The 18,155-nt window shown below is 37.7% G+C and overlaps 1 protein-coding gene across 8 annotated transcripts in view; it reads left to right on the top strand.

Moving 5' to 3' along the window:
- LOC100647821 (tubulin monoglutamylase TTLL4) overlaps window positions 1-18,155 on the top strand; it is a 240,240-nt gene that overhangs the window by 99,162 nt on the left and 122,923 nt on the right. Inside the window, exon 1 of one of the 8 annotated variants that reach the window (XM_048412194.1) lies at window positions 13,328-13,429. The exons of 6 other annotated variants lie outside the window; for them this stretch is intronic. In XM_048412194.1, coding sequence (XP_048268151.1) covers window positions 13,373-13,429 — 57 coding nt within the window. In that variant the 5' untranslated portion in view covers window positions 13,328-13,372. Of the gene's footprint in view, window positions 1-13,327; window positions 13,430-14,149; window positions 15,302-18,155 lie in introns of those variants that run through there. One more of the 8 variants, XM_003400494.4, reaches the window with a different exon arrangement.

The following is an 18,155-nucleotide window of genomic DNA, read 5'->3' as shown; positions in this document are numbered from 1 at the left end:
TTTTAACGAAAGATTCATCGATAAGTGAAAAATAATTTCGTAATTTTTTCCCAGTTTTTGATCACGATGAGGCAAACTTTTCTGCTTGTTATTTCCTCGAAGCTGTCAAACGTATGATATACTTTGAAAACCTTCTGTTGTTAATGTTAACGTTAATGTTAATGTAAATGTAAAGTGTTATCCAAAGTTCAAGGTGTGTTCCTCTTACTGTTGGAGCCACCTGTTCATTAAAAAACTCCGCCACCTTTCCATCTTAATCTCCAAAATTCGAAATGACATCTCGCATTAACTTTTGAGCGTAATAAGAATTTCTTAACGAGTTAATCGAGTATCAACTGAGATATATAGTTTGCCGGCTGATTAACTTTTTATCACGGTCAGTACGAACTTGCTATAATGGTATCGAGTTAGCGTATAATATTGGCCGTTTTAAGACGCAATTACAACGAAACACAATATCGAGTAGCGTTTCATGGCGTGAAACAGCGTAGCATGAAACAAAGTTTAATGCAATAATGATACCAGCCGGGTAACCTCGATAAAACGCAATTAGTTCCGTCAGCTAATGACTATAGCCGTTTTTTTCACAATAATTTCGCACGGCTTGTAACAAGGAAGCACGAAATCTTCATCGTAATAAAAAAGAACGTGGATCTTGTTTCATCGGTATGTTTCATTCGATGGGATCGGGGTTATGCCAACGTTCTCTTTCTTATTTTCTCGCTGTTTGCTTTTACTCGTTCGCAATTCTCCATTGCCTGTATTCTCGTACGTATCGTGTATCAAAAATATAGAAATTCGATAAAATATCGATAAGAATCTGGCAAGTTACTTTGGCATTAACACTAGAACTATCGATAGTTAAACGAAGCTATTTCTACCAAAATCAGTGAAAATGACTGGTCTTTAAAAAATACCTAATAATAGAATATTTGTATATTTATTGATTTATTAGTTTCTTACAGAATCAGTTCTATGTTTTGTAGTACATTTTTGGTATTGTTAATTCATCTGGGTCCATGATCCCTAAACGAGGGTTGACAAATTTATAAAATCGTAGAGCCAGTCATTTTCACTGCTGTGGTATTTCTGGCGTTATCATATAGCGATCTAGCGATCGATCCGGAATTTTCCTGATAACCGATATCGTCATATCGAATGACACGCGGTAGAAATTTGAAACACGCGTGGGAAGTTGTAGAAAACGAGGAAACTGGTTAATTGGGCTTCGATAAACAGATTGCAGGACCCTTTTACACTTCGACAGGTACCAGTCATTTTCACTGGTGTTGGTATAAGTAGCCTTGATACAAAATTATTTTCACTTTGAATACAGAAAAAACAAAATAAAATTCATTATATTATTCTTTTAGTTATCGTCGCGAGAGTCATTACATCATTGTGGAAAAAATATAACACGAAGTAGGAATTTTAAAATAAAATTGTAAAACCAGTCAATTTGATCGGTGTGGTAGTTCTAGTATTAAGAATACTTAGAAAATGTGAAACCTTTTAATGGAAAACATTTTAGTATAAAAATTGACTGGATGCGTATATAATGTTTATAAAATTTAGGGAACAGAGTAATGAAAGTTAATTAATTATTTCACGCAGACATTGATTGAGGTATCTCTGAAATTGTCCAGACTTTTTGAAAGACCAGAGCAATCAAAAACTTAGGCTTCAATGTTGAAAATTGACAGAGAATTGACGTATTGGCGACAGCTGTTGTTGTATCGAGCGAATCATTGTTACGTGCCATAATCGTTAGAATTCTCTTTTATTCGCGTCTCGATCGTCCAGCAACTCGAACCTACATTTGTATAAGTATGAAATATTGAAAAAAGTTTATATTGAACTGCTAAAATACAACAAATATAGTCAACTGGGTTTGCTTAGGGAGAGGTACAATTGAATAAAATGTAAAGTGCAAGAAAATAGGAATTGAAAGAATAAGACTGAAAGCAAAGCAAAGAAAGCAAGTAGTTTTCAGTAGGCACGTACTACTGGCAATTACAAGGATTCAGTAGAAAAACTCGTAGATACTGCGACGTACGACAATAGCATTCTAATATCTCGCACAATCTTCCATTGTTTTCATACGAACACGCTCTAACAACGTCCTTAATAATCTCACTTTTCTATTGAAGCACGAAACAACGACTGTGAAGAAGAGTAAATTAAAAAATAGCAAAGAACGATAGGACACAAAGTCGACACCATGGATGGAAAAAGGGAAGTAAATTCTTTTTTCTTATTTACTAATTTCTGCTGTACAATTTGTCCAGCTGGGTATCTGCAGAATTTTTCTAACTTCATCGCCAAATAACACGTCCAGCTGGCTGCTGAAGCGAGGAAAACTCCCACAGAAAGAAGACTAAAAAGAAAACACCCTATAAAATAGTCAAACTCGAAGATGGTAACTCGCTGGGGGTAGCCATCCACGTGTTACTTAGCGATTAAGTTGGACAAATTTATCAAATACCCATCTAGACAAATTATAAAGTAAATTAAATAATAAAAAGAAAAAAAAAAAGAAAATATAACACGTGGATGGCTACCCCTAGCGGGATACCATCTGAGGCAAGTAAATTCTAATATTTTCGAAGCGAACGTTTCGTATGGTTTCTGGTAAACAGGAAGCACGAAATATCAGTGGCGAAAAGATTGGCGGGAGTCAGGCGATCGTGTTCCAACGAGACGAGTAGTCGGACGGTTAGGTGAGAGAAGCTACGATGAAAGAGGACCGGAAGTGGTCACTCGAGGCCAACGATAATTGGCCTGAGGGCAAGGCGCACTCTCGACACGCCAGTGTTCAGGCATGTGCGCAAAATTTCGACGTGGTCGAGGAAAAAAAGTGCTTCACGTCCGTAATGCGAGACACACGTGGTTGAAAGTTGAAACTGCTTCGGTTTCTCCCTTGCCCTGCCCCTTTCTCCTCGCCCTCCACAAATATACTACGCCAGACACTTGCGCCTCTTCGACCCCCTAACGACCCGAAACTGCTCTCGTTTTCCTTTTTCGTTCCACTCTTGCGCTGCAAACGAACCTTTCCGCCAGTTTTCGCTCTTTCCTGAAATATTTGCTCTCGGGCAAGAAAATAATTGGAATTTACATGGTAATTTCTTTGGCCTACTTCGATTTCACTATACTTCACTTTACTTCTTTGTATCTTCTTGTATTATTTTTATCCTGTGGATTTTCCACCCCTGTGAATTATGCGCTATCAACGTACTTGTATTTTGTTTTTTATTATTTAATTTGTATTTTACAATTTGTCCAGCTGGACATTTGGTAAACGTAGTTGTACAGTTAGAAAATAGAGAGCAAGTTTCTGAAAGAGTGAAAGTATTCAAACAAACAAACGTGTATCAACGATCGAAATTCACCCTCAGTGGCATTTATTATGAGATACCCCGTGTATTATTAGCATACGTGTTTTTCTATGCACGTTTCACCAAATGTCTGTCGCAAGGTGGTAAACTAACACTCAAAGTATGTCGTATAGGTTCGTCTATATATTTAGAACAGTCGTCGAAAACATTTGGACGAAGAGTTTGAACGAAAGATCGTGTTACCAGCCAGTTTTTCGTTGTTGCCTTCTGATACGCGTTTAACAGTCATCGTGTTGGAAGCTTAGGAGGGTTGGCCCTTCCAAGGTTACCGTAATTAATGACAGCGTTAGGTGGGTGATGGTCGATGCCCCTGCTCGTCTTTTTTCGAACCTTCTTCCCTGTTCGATCGCTTTCAGCTTACAAAATTTCTTTACACGCCTTTTTTTCTTATTATTTAATTTGTATTTTACAATTTGTCCAGCTGGACATTCGGTAAATTTTTCTAACTTAATTGCTAAATCATTAGATTCATCTTCGAGTTTGTCTTTCTTTTATTTTATTTCTTTAGTCAGGTCAGTGGGGTATTTTCTCTGTAGTCTTCTTTTCTTTACACGTTAAAGCTAGAATTAGTCTTTGAGAAACTAGAATTAATAAACAAATAAACGTACTACAAGGTTCAGTGAGTAGAGCGGATTTGGTTCAGAATTTCAGCTAAAAGTCAATGTATTTTATTCGTTAACCTTCTTTCTCATTTTTCATTCCTGCATGCACAATCCATGCAAAGATATTCCACAGACGATCCATTGTATAAAGTAGAAATAAACAATTTAGTTTCCGTGCAATTTATCAAGTTTCCTACGGTAGCCGAAGCAATTTATTAACCTTTTGTCCCGCTCATAAAGAAACGCTCTAAAATGATACTTGCTTTGTATAGTTTACCTTGATGCGAATGAAAAATGTTGAGAGGACGAAGGACGCCTAATAAAGACGATTTAAGAATGGATCGTATCTTATAAAACAATGATTGATGAATCCATCTTTATTACAATTCTTTCTGCGTTATTTTTGTAAGTAGTACCTGTCAACGCGGATCATTAATGCTCGTTTTATGAATAACCGCGGCATGATTTGTAGCCGCTTGTATTGTAATTTCTGCAACAGAGTGCAGTGCACTTCCAATCACTTTTAGGATTTATTATAGGGGCGTACCCATCGGCTACAATCTGCAATTTCCTCCAACTCGTCGCTCGATTATGCAATGTTCATTATTTGAATTTTTATAAGGCAGGAAAGCTGCAATTTCGCTCCATTTTATCATTCATTTTTCCCCTAACTACTTGCATTACGAACGTACACATTCTACACAGATACCACATACGTATATCATATGAGCCATGCTTGTTCGATACGAAAATATTGGAACAAAAATTAGGACAATGTAAAATTGTTCTGCTGTTATACCGTTGCATAATATTCAATCACAACGTAGATCGATGAATAGTAAATTAAAAAATTCCAACGGTAAGAAGTGTACCATTGGAGGATATTCGAAAAATCTTTGAACGTGTTCAAAGTCCTGTGAATTAATTCCAATCCTATGGGACAAAAAGATAAAAATGTAACGTAAAAATATGTAAAGAGTCGAAGATAAATCGGTATAATAAAACTACTCTCATAGAAAGAAGATTAAAAGAAAGGAAACACCCTATTGATCTCAGTAAAGAAATAAAATAGTCAAATTCGAAGATGGTACCCCACTGGGGGTAGCCACCCACATATTATTTAACAATTAAGTTAGAAAAATTGATCGTGGACAAATTATAAAGTATAAATTAAATAATAATAATAATAAAAAAAGAAAATAATCAAACTGTGGTGACAACAGAAATTTCTAAGTCTCTCGGCACGTTTTATTAAATCACTGGTCGCTAGAAACAAATATCCAAGCGCCCACAAAGTCAAAGTACCATCACCACTACCATTCGTAGAGAGCCAACAGAATCTTGCTCTCGAAGTAGTACTCGAAACGGCACTCGGGTGTCCATGAAGATAACCGGCATATTGCTCCAGCCTCTAAAGTGCACTCGAGCCTCTCCAAGACCTTGGTGCGCGAAGTTACAAATATTTCTATCATTCAGCCGCTTTATACAATAGCCAGTGACTAACAATAGGCCCTTAGACTCGTGAGTTTAGTGGCCCTTGGTCCTTGTATACTCTTCATAGTCGTACATTCCATCGTTTCCGATGCATTAAAATCTTGGAAACGTCGTTAAAGGTCTCGCAAGAATTTTTACGATAGCAAGGTTACGCCTATGGCCCATTATCCACTTAGTATAGGTTTTCACGAGCCCTCCGTATATATGGGTGTGCCCTAAGTATCCCGACTAGTCTCGTTCTCTCTTCTTCATTTTCTATGGGGGTTTTTCTTTAGTTAGATTTACGATTCCTCGTGCACGTGTTCACAAAAGGATCAGAGACTCCACGGCTCGCCTCAAAAAGCGAGAGAAGGCCGTTTCAGCACGAGGGGCCGATTCTTCTCAATTTTTTTTTTCTCTTCTATTTTTTTTCTTCCTCTCCACCTTTTTCTTGATGAATTGTCCGGGATACGTGGGAAGGTGAGTGTAAGGAAAAGGGCTCGCCTATGCTCGCCACGATTGTCACGGAATGCAAGAAAAATCGATACCTAAGTGGCGAGGGATCTCTTTGATCGGACGCAACGTTTCCTTCGATTGACAGCATCTTCCGACGTTAAGTGCCTTCGTATATCGTCGAACGCTCGGAAAGTTCGACGAAAACGGTGCTCTAGCGTCCTGGCTCCTTTTCGCACGTTTATTAGTTTTGGCACGTTCCAAGAGTTACGGTTCTTGCTAGAAAGTATTCTTTCTTTTTTCTTTTTTTATTTGGGAGAATTTTACAATCAATTCTCATTGAGAATTATAAGTAAAGTATTCTGGTGCCATAACTTGAATAATACGTGTTTATCGTATGTTTGATTCTAGTCGAATCTAATGCTTAAATCTAAAGGGTAATGTCTTCTTAGCCCGCGGATTCGATGCGTCGTGTCAAGTAATTGAGTAACTAGTGGGTTTTGGTGGTTGTTAATTCTTATGTTTTTACTAAATTTGCATATTTCTCCTTTAAAATTGTAGGTATCTCAAGGTCACGAATTGCTAACAAGCGACGAATAGATTCCGGTTCTTTATACAAATCCATGTTTTCACGAGTTTCGTTAAAAACCTGCGACCTAGATAGACAGCTGCCTCGTTTATTAAACATTGTACCCGGTACTGTATTTTCTTTCTTTTGTATATTTTTGCATATTATGTAAATTCTGATCATACTTTTTCATCAACGCATAAAAATCCTCCGTTTGGTGATCGATCTTGGGATGACAGCTATTTTCTTGAAGAAGCAATGTTCGATTCTTCTCCTTTTTCTGATCGGAAGTACTCGTTTCTATAATGACATGATATTATACGTTCCCGCTCAAAAATCTTACATTCTACACCTCTTATTTTTAAGGTGTATGAAACGTGATCGTCCGAACCAACCGGTTGTACTTCTATTATACTTGTAAAAAAGAAGAAGAAAAAGACAGCGACGAATTTCTTTTGGTTGCAATTTTTGTTTCTTAAAATGTTTCCGAAATTTTCTACGAGGCTATCGATCCGTCGATCGATCTTCGTATAGTTGTGGTTCCGCTATACAATAAATATAAATCCGTAAGAAAGCGTAAATGGAAGAAGACTGAATAGCGCAATCAAAGATGGGAAATGGACTTTATCGAAACGGCGACGGAAACAAGTGAGGCGTATTCTGAACGGATCGACCCTCCTGGACGAATCCACCCTTCGAAGGGATTATTTATTCGAGTCAGAAGTGAAATTTTCAGCGAGGTTCCGCCTCCTTGCCGACTTTCCTTGCCTTTCAGCTGGCTTCCTCGCATAAAAGAAGGCGAAGTTTGACGTTCTGTAGTGACTTAATATATCTATTATCAGAGCCAATAAGCCATACGGGACACCTGGCCGCCGTGGTTCGATCCTTTTATTTCGAAAATATTTCCGTGGCCCCGAGCAAGAATAACATCTCGACGCGAAACTTTCGCCCCGTTAAACGTTCATCCTTTGAAATAATACAACACGTCCATTCGGGTGGACGTTGCCTCGCGTGATCGAATCAATGGAAAGTCTTTAAGTTCGTTTTGCCGGGCTTAAACGGCGTCAAATAATACAATAATTGTCCCTTTTAAGAGTCAGAAAGGTACATTTTTAAGAAATTTGTCTTGCCGATGATATTGTTGCCGAAAATGGCTTGTTGAGACCCGAGTCAGTTTATCCTGGTCCCTGATTCCACCTGGATCCCATTGGCGTAGCGAATTTTCACGGTCTCTTCTAAATCGAAGCAGTCTTTCGAATCAGCAAATTTTTAAAAGCCAACAGAAAATTGTATCAAGGTTTGTTTCTCGAACAGCTTGAACGATATTTATCGATAGAATGTATCGAGTTTTATTTTTGTGGATATATCATGCTTGCTCCTTTTACGATACTTTTCTCGTGTCCATTTTTTTTTTTTTTTATTATTTAATTTGTACTTTACAATTTGTCCAGCTGGACATTTGGTAAATTTGTCTAATTTAATCGCTAAATAACATGTGGATGGCTATCCCCAGTGGGTTACCATCTTCGAGTTGTCTCTCAACTTTCACTTTATTCGTATTATGTTTTGTAATAACAACGAGCAGCATTTTTAAACAAAAATTGTTCCTCGCTTTTGATTTTATCTATTACGTTTCTTTCTATCATTTGCGATACTTTTTATCTGTTTATCCAATAATTCGCTGTCGGATGAAGCTAAAATTTGGTTATACGGAGGGCATACGCCACTGTTCGAAGGACGTTACAATGGAGATCCGCAGCCTAGACCACCTTTTGAAACGAATAAGTCGGAATAACTCGAAAATCGCTCCATAAATGCTGGGTTCCTCGACAATAGCAGGCTTTTTAGAAACTTGGATGCGTCGTGACTGACTAAAGGGACGTTCAAATGTATTCATCTGGCATCGCGAAAATGACACGAATGTCACTAGGAGCCAGAGTATTTTATCCTAAAACACGTCATCGTGTTGTCCTTTCTTTTCAGGTTGTTCGCTTGATTGCCAGATGATTTATGTCTCAAAAACGTAGCGTTTGTAATTATATACAGAACAGAATTTAAAGAAGATGCAACGTATCGTATAAAATTTTGTCTTTTTATTAAAAAGCGTGTTTTTACCAGGTTCTACGTCTCATTTTCATAGCGTCAAATTTTTCTTCTAGACAAACTCGAACATGGTATCCCGCTGGGGGATCCACATGTTATTTAGCAATAAATAAATAAATAAAAATTTACCGAATTGTAAAGTACAAATTAAATAACAAAAGCAACATTTTTTTTTCTTTTACCGAGAAGAAAGATTGTAATTTACAAAAGAGTAATTTTCTTCCAGTTTTCAATCGTATGCTTGTTCAATAATTGTTCAACTTTTCTTTGCATTGGTAACTTGTTTCTTTTACTTCTTTTTTTATTATTTAATTTGTACTTTATAATTTGTTCAGCTGCACATTTGGTAGACTTTTCTAACTTTATTGCTAAATAACACGTGGATGATTACCCCCAGCAGGATACCATCTTCGAGTTTGACTATTTTATTTCTTTAGCGAGGTCACTGGGGTGGTTTCTTTTTAATCTTCTTCCTATAAGAGCGCTGGTAACTCGTATGGCTTGTAAAATTTCTTTAATAATATTAATCCAATCGTAAAAGGGGGTCCAGGTGGAAATTATTCCCTGAAAAAGCGTATTTTGTCTGGAATCTTCGTTTGTTCCATGAAAGAACTATTGGAAACGCAGGATCGGATATCTAATCCTCGGAACGCGAGGAACCGGCGCGTACCACCGAGCCCTGTTGGAAAAGGGCCCGAATTCTACAGCGGCATCAAATATTTGACAATATTTTCAAAAGTTTCGAAAACGTAACCCAACACTACACCACTTTTGAGGCTAGATTAGGCCCCTGTAGACCAATGGAATTCTTTTATGTGGTGGCAAGATCCTCATGCTGTAAGATGAACAGAGAAAGACAGAATTCTTTAGGGTCGATCGTGATCCGATGATATCACGTTGCGCTTGCCGAGGGCCGCGCAACAGGTTAGATCCGCGAAAGATCATCGCGATAATCTAAATGGAAAATTGTATTGAATCAGCAGCAACATAATGAAAGCCTTCAGGTAGTTGGCTACCCGTATAATGACAGTTAATGCTCGTAATCTGAACCGTGGCAGCTATTTTTTTCGATCCTTCTAGAAACGGACCGAATGGAACGCTTATATTATTCCTCTTTTTCATCCCTTCGTCTCTCTCTTCTTTGCCGTCTGTCTTCTTCTTCTTCTTCTTCTTCCTCTCCTCTTTTTTTTCGCTTTTTTCACTGCCCCTGTTCTCCTTTTTCGAGCGTTCTGTGCCACGATTGCGTGTCTTGTCATTTAATACCGCAATACCTTGGGCCCCCTTTTGTGGTCTGCGCTCGAATGTCGACCGATGAATCGCGAACACCTTTATTAATGACAGCGCTCGCTGTATTAATTTTATGTGCTCGTCGTGAACGTGTGACCAAAATGCCCGACCATTCGGATGTAAAACCGCTTTTCACTTTCTTTCCCTTTCTTTCTTTTCGCCTGATCGCTGATACTTTCCAGCCACACTTTGAACTACATTTTGATCAGATTAATATGATAATCAGCGTATTACTTTCTGGCTGGCAACGTCATCTTTTTTTGTTCTGATTGAAAGTTTGGAGATATTTCAGAGAGATCCTGCAGCGGCGATTATGTATAGACAGTTGAAGTTTATGTCGATCCAGCCACCTGGTACTTTACGTTTCTTCGATTCTTTAATTTAACTTTCTTCAGGTTTGTCAGCTTGTTTTATTATCTAGATGGGACGCGTAAATGTGTATGTGTGTGTGTTTTTTTTTAAATATCACATGTGTAAAAGGAATATACCCGATGGAATATTTATAAATGCTTTCACTTATCAAAATTTCGTTCAGTGTTCGATATTTACGTGCTATTGCTCGGTGTTTGACGACTCTTATTTTTGCAACTACCATAACATAGGGCCGTAACATTATCCAATGGTAATGCAATCATTTTTCAGAAGTAAAGCCTTCTTTTTTCAGTAGAAATTAAGGAATTTGTTGTGCAAGTTTCGTTCGAACGTGTTGTCATGTCCAGCTGGACAAATTGTAAGGTACAAATTAAATAATAACAAAAAGAAAAACGTGTTATGGTTACGCATAGCGATCGTTCGTACGAAGGGCACGATGGATCTAGGGACACGATAGCCCTTTGGATGATCGCCATCTAGCGTTGAAGGGCCAAACCATGCACTTTAGGGAAGTTAAAAGGGCTAATAATAGATGGTGCGTGGTACTTAAAAAAAATTTGCATATAATGCAAAGTAGCAGAAAGTGTAATTTAGTGACCACGTTAGACGTCTTTAATTTATGTCTGAAGAACATATGGAACAAATTCTGTGTACTAATTTATTATATAATTTAGATTTTATAGTGAGAGTTATAATTTTGTTAGGTCTGTTTTACGATATGTTTCAGTGGAATATGTAATTTGTGCTTAAACATAGAAAATGTAAATTGTTGGAAGATAAAGCAATGGCTCTTTACAATGATTAAAAATATTCGTTCTGTCTGATTTACGTAAAATAAAATATTCTTTAAATATATAATTTTTAGATTCAATTTTTTTTATTTTCACTTGTACAAGAATTTGTGAATTTAATACTACAAATATAGCATTTATAACATTCGTCCATTTTATTCTCAGATTCTTACGAAAGATAAATATCGTTATTCTAAAATAATTACTTTTCGATACAGTATCCTTTCGTTATGATGTCTCCTATGTGTTAAAAACATTGGACTTCGTTTCTATCATTCTTCAATGTTTCAAGCTTACAAATCAAAAGGTATTTCGAATTAAAAGACTACAAAGGAGTAAGGAGTGAATTGCAATGGTAAAAAATAGTTTTCCACACAATTTATTTATTGAATACAGTTACAATACATTACACCTTGAATAAAAAGCAAAAAGAATTGGAACATATATACTCGAAGATCGAACCAAAGAATGAAACACGAAAACGCAACACAGCACATAATTAATGGTTAGTTAGTAATGGTTACATAAAAAAGTATGAGTAAGCCTAAAAATTACGAATAAACGTGCACAAACCGAGAAAAAAAGAGACAAAAGAGGCAGAAGTACAAAACATACAAATACAAAATTTCTCGAACACGAAAAAAAAAAAAAAAATAGTAGAAAAAGAACAATTTCGACACACGAATTTCAATTTTACCGATCGATGGGCAGATCTCGATCGATTCTGCTTGGGTAAGTACAAATATCACAAGATATCGCTCGAGCTACAATTCCATTAATTCTATCCTAACTTACAAAAATTATCATAATTTTAACTTTACGAATAATTATCACAGTTTCGGTTGTTATAGTTCTCTAAATAAAAGGATTATCTTTCTACAAGCTAATATTGCAATTTTCTGGAAGACGATGAAGGCAGTGAGATCACGTTGTTACAAGTTGCTGTAACAATTCCACGGTTTACTTTAAACCACTTTCCATATCACAGTTCCTTCGTTTAGCTTACAAACTATCGCAGTTATCCCGATCGATCGCTAATATCACAGTTTCTTCGAAGCATAGTCTCTACGATTTATCACAGATCAGATATTTACGAATACAATATAAAACCTTCTGCGTAACGTATCACAATTTCCGAGATTATATTGAATATGCACTGGGCGGCCTGTGTGCTCGAATAAAATCGAGAGCTTACATCTACAACTATCTATCTTTATATGTAACTTTACTATCACAGTTTGACTCAGTCTAATAATATTTTCCAACTTGAAACATCCTTACAGCTATTATTGCAACATTTTTACTAACTTTACCTTACTAACTAAAACATTAATTCTTCTCTTAACGATCGCTAAAGCTAATACACATATCGATTAAAGCTGGTAACCAGGAGTTAAGTCAAGCGAATCTATAATCTTAACTTCTAGTGAAAGACATCGAAATATAAATGAAATTAAAGTGCAACTTAAATTCGCGTAATATAATGAAAGACCTTACTAATGGTAGATATCTATCGATCCTCGATCTGCATCGCCATCTTACAATCTTCTTGAAATTCTTCCGTCAAGTCGTCTTCTTCCTAACGGGACCCGAAGTGGCTCTTAACAGTTATACATTTTCATCGCCAGTTCCTTCAGCTCGTTTTCCAGGTTCTCGTTGCTCAGGTTGCGCAGCTCCTCGTCGACCAGCCGCATCCTGAACGCTGTCAGATCGATCTCGTTAACGCAATTCTGCCAGCCAATCTGCTCGTTTCCTCGAATGACCTCTCGACGAACCCTGCCGTATAATCCTCGAACGGCCGACAGAGCGTTCTTGATGGCGCGTCTGCCGAGCAGCCCACTGTCAATACGTCGATCAGTCATCGAACTGTTGGTTACTCTCGAAATTTGCCTCTTCATGGTGGCGCCGACACAGCAGAAAAACCGGTCGCGATTCCTGACGTTTCAGAACCAGACTGCTAACTCTCGGTGTTCTTGATCGACGGTCTTTGCGGTGTCTCGTCTGTAGCCTGGTCGTGTACGTCAACGTAGATCTTCGTGTGTGTTGACTTTGGTTGTATATAGATATATAGATATATATATGTAGATGTGTATGTATATATGTATGTATGTATGTATGAGTATGGTATGAAGGCAATCCTCTTCTCTGTGAGTGAGAGAGGTAAAAGAAGAATGTAAAGTGAGGCGGAAATGAAATGATATGAACACGTGCATACGAATCTTTCTGGATATGATTCGCCTTTATCTCTAGAGATGTGCACGTTTTGAGTAGGTGTGATTGAGTGTGAGCTAGGATGAGGAGTGTTCCTCTTATATAGAAGGGCTGCGCATGCGCGTTCTTCGTGTCGAGGAGGGCAGAGGGTGGAGACAACGTCCTTTCGCAGAGGTACGTGCGTGGGTCCGGCTGCGCAGAAGGGCAGGTACCTTCCACCCCTTCGTTATTGTTTGTGTCGTCCACCCTTGTCGAAGAGGCGAGTAACCGCCGGTTATGTAATTTACATTTCACGTGATGCAAATGGGAATTTTTATGTGAGAATTTTGTTATTAGTCCGGCACTCATTGTTGTATAGTATTGTTTTGTCTTGCAGGGGTGGAATTATTATAAACTAGAAAGGACTAACTTCCTGGTGAAATTATCATATTTTGTCGTTTATCTTGTTATGTTAATTTTGGAATTACCAATTTTCCATTGTAATTTGTATCACGAAATCTGAAAATTACCATTATCACGCTTGACTTGGCCTTATTTAAATAACGTGTTTATACTGTTTCAATTTGAACGAACTGAAGTTAAAAATTTATAGAGAAAGGTATGTAAGTAGAAAACAAGGACAAAGCTCCTAGAAAACAGTCATGGAATATTTATAAAATTGTATAAAATATATTCCTACGTACAATTATAAACATGCGTAAGATTCATAGAAAATATTTTGTATTTTTGATTTCTAGCATAATTTTATTTAGACAAATACCAGATAAAATTTGAAAAATATACAAACATAATTAATTAAAACATACAAATACTAGAGAAATTATATTTTCAAATATCCCTCTAAATGCGATATTCTTTGGTTGGCAATAGCGCGTCGCTTTGCGCATGCGCGACTTTAAGTTAGTAAAAATTTGTCGTGTTAGGAAAACGCGTGTCAGTTATCAGTGTTTACCCTGTTCATACGAAATTATTAAACTCTCGTCTTCTACAATCATCAAACTCTGCGAAAATAGTCGATCCACAAGAAACAGATAGAAATAAAGAAAACAGCAAAACGTCCTAGAAGAAAGACAAACAAATAAGTTTGACATTGGGAATTACTCGAAGGCATAGGTGGATTGTAACGAAGACAGCTTAAAAGAGTAAAAGAACGGCCAAGGAAAACAGAACAAGAAACGCAGGAGAACTGAGAAAGGTAAAAAGATAGAGGAGGGTGAACGATTAGCGAGGTGACGAACGAGAGCAAAAGAGAAAAGAAAGGACGGCCGTGGCGTACGCGCAGCACGAGCTGCGCACGGTACGCCAGAAAAACAAAAACCCGGCAATGAGAAGAAGCCGGGCTTAGTTAGCAGAGGAAAGTAAATCGATGGAGAGAAAAAAGGAAAAAAGAAAAGAAGCATTACGGAACCCGTGCAGGAAGATAGAACGACCCGAGCGATCATCGACAAAGAGGGACAATGGTCTAGAAGAAGACGGAAAGTAGGTGTTTTATCGTGGCATACGCTCTGCACGAGCTGCTCACCATGTAACAGACAAAGAAGAAATTGTTAGGTAGAAAGAAATCAGACGAATAAGGACAGCGAACGAGGAAAAGGATAGAGATAGTTGAAGAAGCGTGGTAAGAATTCGTAGGAGCAAGATGGAATATTTCTGAGACGGAGAACGAAGAAAAAGGAGGAGAATATGGGTACTTGGTGGCGCACGCGCAGCACGAGCTGCGCACGGTACTATGGAAAAAGATGCAGACACGATAAAAGGAACAAGGAAAGCGGAAGGAGGATGGAAAGTATGCCGAAAGCCAAGAAGCCGGTAGAGGAAGTAGCGTCAACATAGAGGGAGCAAGTGAGAAAGGAGAGGGTGCTCGTTCCTGGCGTACGCGCAGCACGAGCTGCGCACGGTAGCACTTGGCGCATGCGCGGCACATGCCTGTACTCTGATCAGAGAAACGAGTGCGAGAGAAGCACGTGGTGAGATTGCACAGGAGGAGGAAGGAAGTTGCTTCGGCGTCAAGAAGCAACAAAGGACGGAGAACGTCGTGTGTTGAAGGTGAGTGAAAGAACTGGAATATTCTAAAGGACGAAGCGAGACGGATAGATGTAGTCGTTACATGGGGCACGTCCGTGCATCAAACTGTGAAGGAAAAAGATTCTCCACGGGAGGGAGAGAGAAACGTGTCGATTTGACGAAATGGTGGGGATAGAAGGATAACTTGTTGCACAGAAGGCCGTAATACTGCGAACTTAACCTTAGATCGAGAATGGAAAACGGAACGCGATTTCTGTTGCGGTTTATGTATTTGCTTTCATTGCGATACGTCCAGTAATTTCACGTGCACTGTATATCTTTCTTCTGTAATAATTCTGGTTATTGATGAAGCTATATACAGATAATCAGTTTTTATATAGTTTTCAATGATATTGAATTTGCGAGTAGGACAGGTTTATTGTTTCCTTGAAATTTGTTTAGGTCACAGCAGTTGAATAATGGAAACGTACAGTTTATTGGAACCACGGAACTTCGAAATTCCTCTAGAACGTATAGTAGGGATTTGAAGATAAAAATACAGCAAATAGGACAGGGCTTCTAAATTTCATGTTTTGAAAACATTTCAAAATTAGATGTTAGACACATTCTTTCTTATACGTTTACACTTTATTAGAATTAGTCTGTTTAACTGCAAACGTTTATGCATTTAGCTTAATAATATGATTTTTCAAAATTGAAAATATTATATTATTACAACACTAGAATTATTAATAATACGATTAAAAATATGTACAATTCATTTAGAATAATAGTATAATTATTCATTATTATACAAATATTATTATTGTACATGATTACAACTAATGTGGTCTATTTATTATTTATTTATTAGTAATAATACTATTATTTACTCGCTTACTTTTACTATATTGACCACCGCACAATCTTTACGCCTTTAAGAAAGATTATATCAAAGCGTTAGAGATGATTTAACCGTTGAAAGAGCGCGAGAAATTCGAACGTCGCGCTCATCTGCATTAAATGAACAGTCGTACGTGACGCATCTGCAAAGGGAGAAACGAGAGGATGAAAATGGCTGCAACCACGTAGAAAACGATCGATAAGAAGTGAAAATCTCCGTGAACGTGATTTACATTCCACGTAAATAGGAGGGCCCGGAGGGTTGCTCGCATTAAATGCGGCTGGCGCGAGAAAACGTCCGGCTAACGCTCCTATACACTCAAGGATGCCCGAGATAGTCCTTTTGTCTGCGTCGATCGTTTCTAACTAAATTGAGAGCTTCGGGTTACACCCGGTAACCAGAAGCTATTACCACGCTCCGATCAGATCTCGTATCTACGGAATAAGTTATAAGATGGGCCGATAGCGCGGATAATCCGATCGTTTAACTGGACCGTTTCGATCTATCGATCATTAACGCCTCGTCGATCTCCACCATCCATACGCGAATCCGTTTCCGAGGTATTTTAATCCCTGAACCTTCCGAGAACCATTTTCAGTTAACAGCCACTCGTCGCCCTCGAATTATACCGATATTTTCAACCTTTCATTTCGTTTGACGATTGATTAAAAAAGAAGAAGAAGAAGAAAAAAAGGAAAGTACACCGGAATGATTTTATCATTCCACGAGGAAAATTCTCTGCAACTTAATTTCATTTCATTTGTTGGAGTAATGTCTCAGTCTGGCTTTTTTTTTTAGTGGTTTAAATTTAATGGGCAGATAAGACATTTTTTAAAATGGATTTTGGCGTATATTGGTAATCAATACAAAAACTTTTGATGCTAATTATAACGAAGAATCCGGTCGTGTATCGTGGATATGGCCATGTGATATGATCCTTGTTAGCGAGCTCCGAGTTTATAATGTTGAATCTTATGTACGTGGGTTGATACTTTAGTCGGACTTGTTTGGGGTGTTGTATGGAGGCTGTTGGTAATTTTGTTGATCTTGTTGAATAATAAGGATACAAAAATTGTGTTGAATTATGTTAATTCATAATTAGGTTTTATAGACTAAAATTACATAGTATCTCAACCTGTTTACTTAACCTGGGAATTCTAATTTTCAAACTATAAGCAAAGTTCAAAATCGTATTGCTTGTTCGTTTCAGTACGTTTATAACTTTTCAGATCTTTCGTTATTTATTATCACGATTTGTCTGCGTGGTATAAAGTTATTACAAAATTTCATTCACAGATTTCTCTTCGCTTAAAGTGCAACTACGTCTCACGCACATCTGTTGGATTATTTTTTTTCCCAAAGAACTCTTTTCGTGTTATATACTTATCAAATTACCAGCTCCACCCACCGAACTTTCCATTTTCATGCGCCACTTTGGTATACTTCACACTCTTACTTTGTCACCGATTGACTAAAATCACGCGATAAAGTATTTCATTAAATCGACGCTTCTTACAACGTGTTTTACAAGCTTTCACAATGTTGGTTAATTAATTATTTTTAATCTCGCCAAGGGGAGGATAAAAATCCCGTTAATACGCGTTTAAGGGGATATAACTTCGTGTCAAGGTCTCGTAAGCGTGGCTAATTTGCTCTCAAGTATAATATCCATTTAAGGACGTCTTACTGTCGGATTTTCGACTATTTAAAGCATGAAATACGAAGACACTTGTGTTGGACATCGCGAAATTCTTGAAAGTAGCCGCTTCCTCTAATGGGCAATCAGCTCGAGATGAATGGGACGAAGTTCGCGAGTGAATCGCTTGGAAAGTATGCGTACATCGCGAAGCAGAATCTCCGTATTTTATGGACTTGGAATAGGGAGACATGTAAATGTAACGTAGAGAAGTCGTGCAGCAAAGGATTCCACTAATGGTTGAATCAGTTTCAAGATGAATGGGACGCGAGGGATGGCAAAGGGGTGTACAAGGT

The sequence above is a fragment of the Bombus terrestris genome, chromosome 14 (assembly GCF_910591885.1).
Source record: "Bombus terrestris chromosome 14, iyBomTerr1.2, whole genome shotgun sequence".
Taxonomy (NCBI): domain Eukaryota; kingdom Metazoa; phylum Arthropoda; class Insecta; order Hymenoptera; family Apidae; genus Bombus; species Bombus terrestris.
This window is presented reverse-complemented; position numbering and strand designations above follow the sequence as displayed.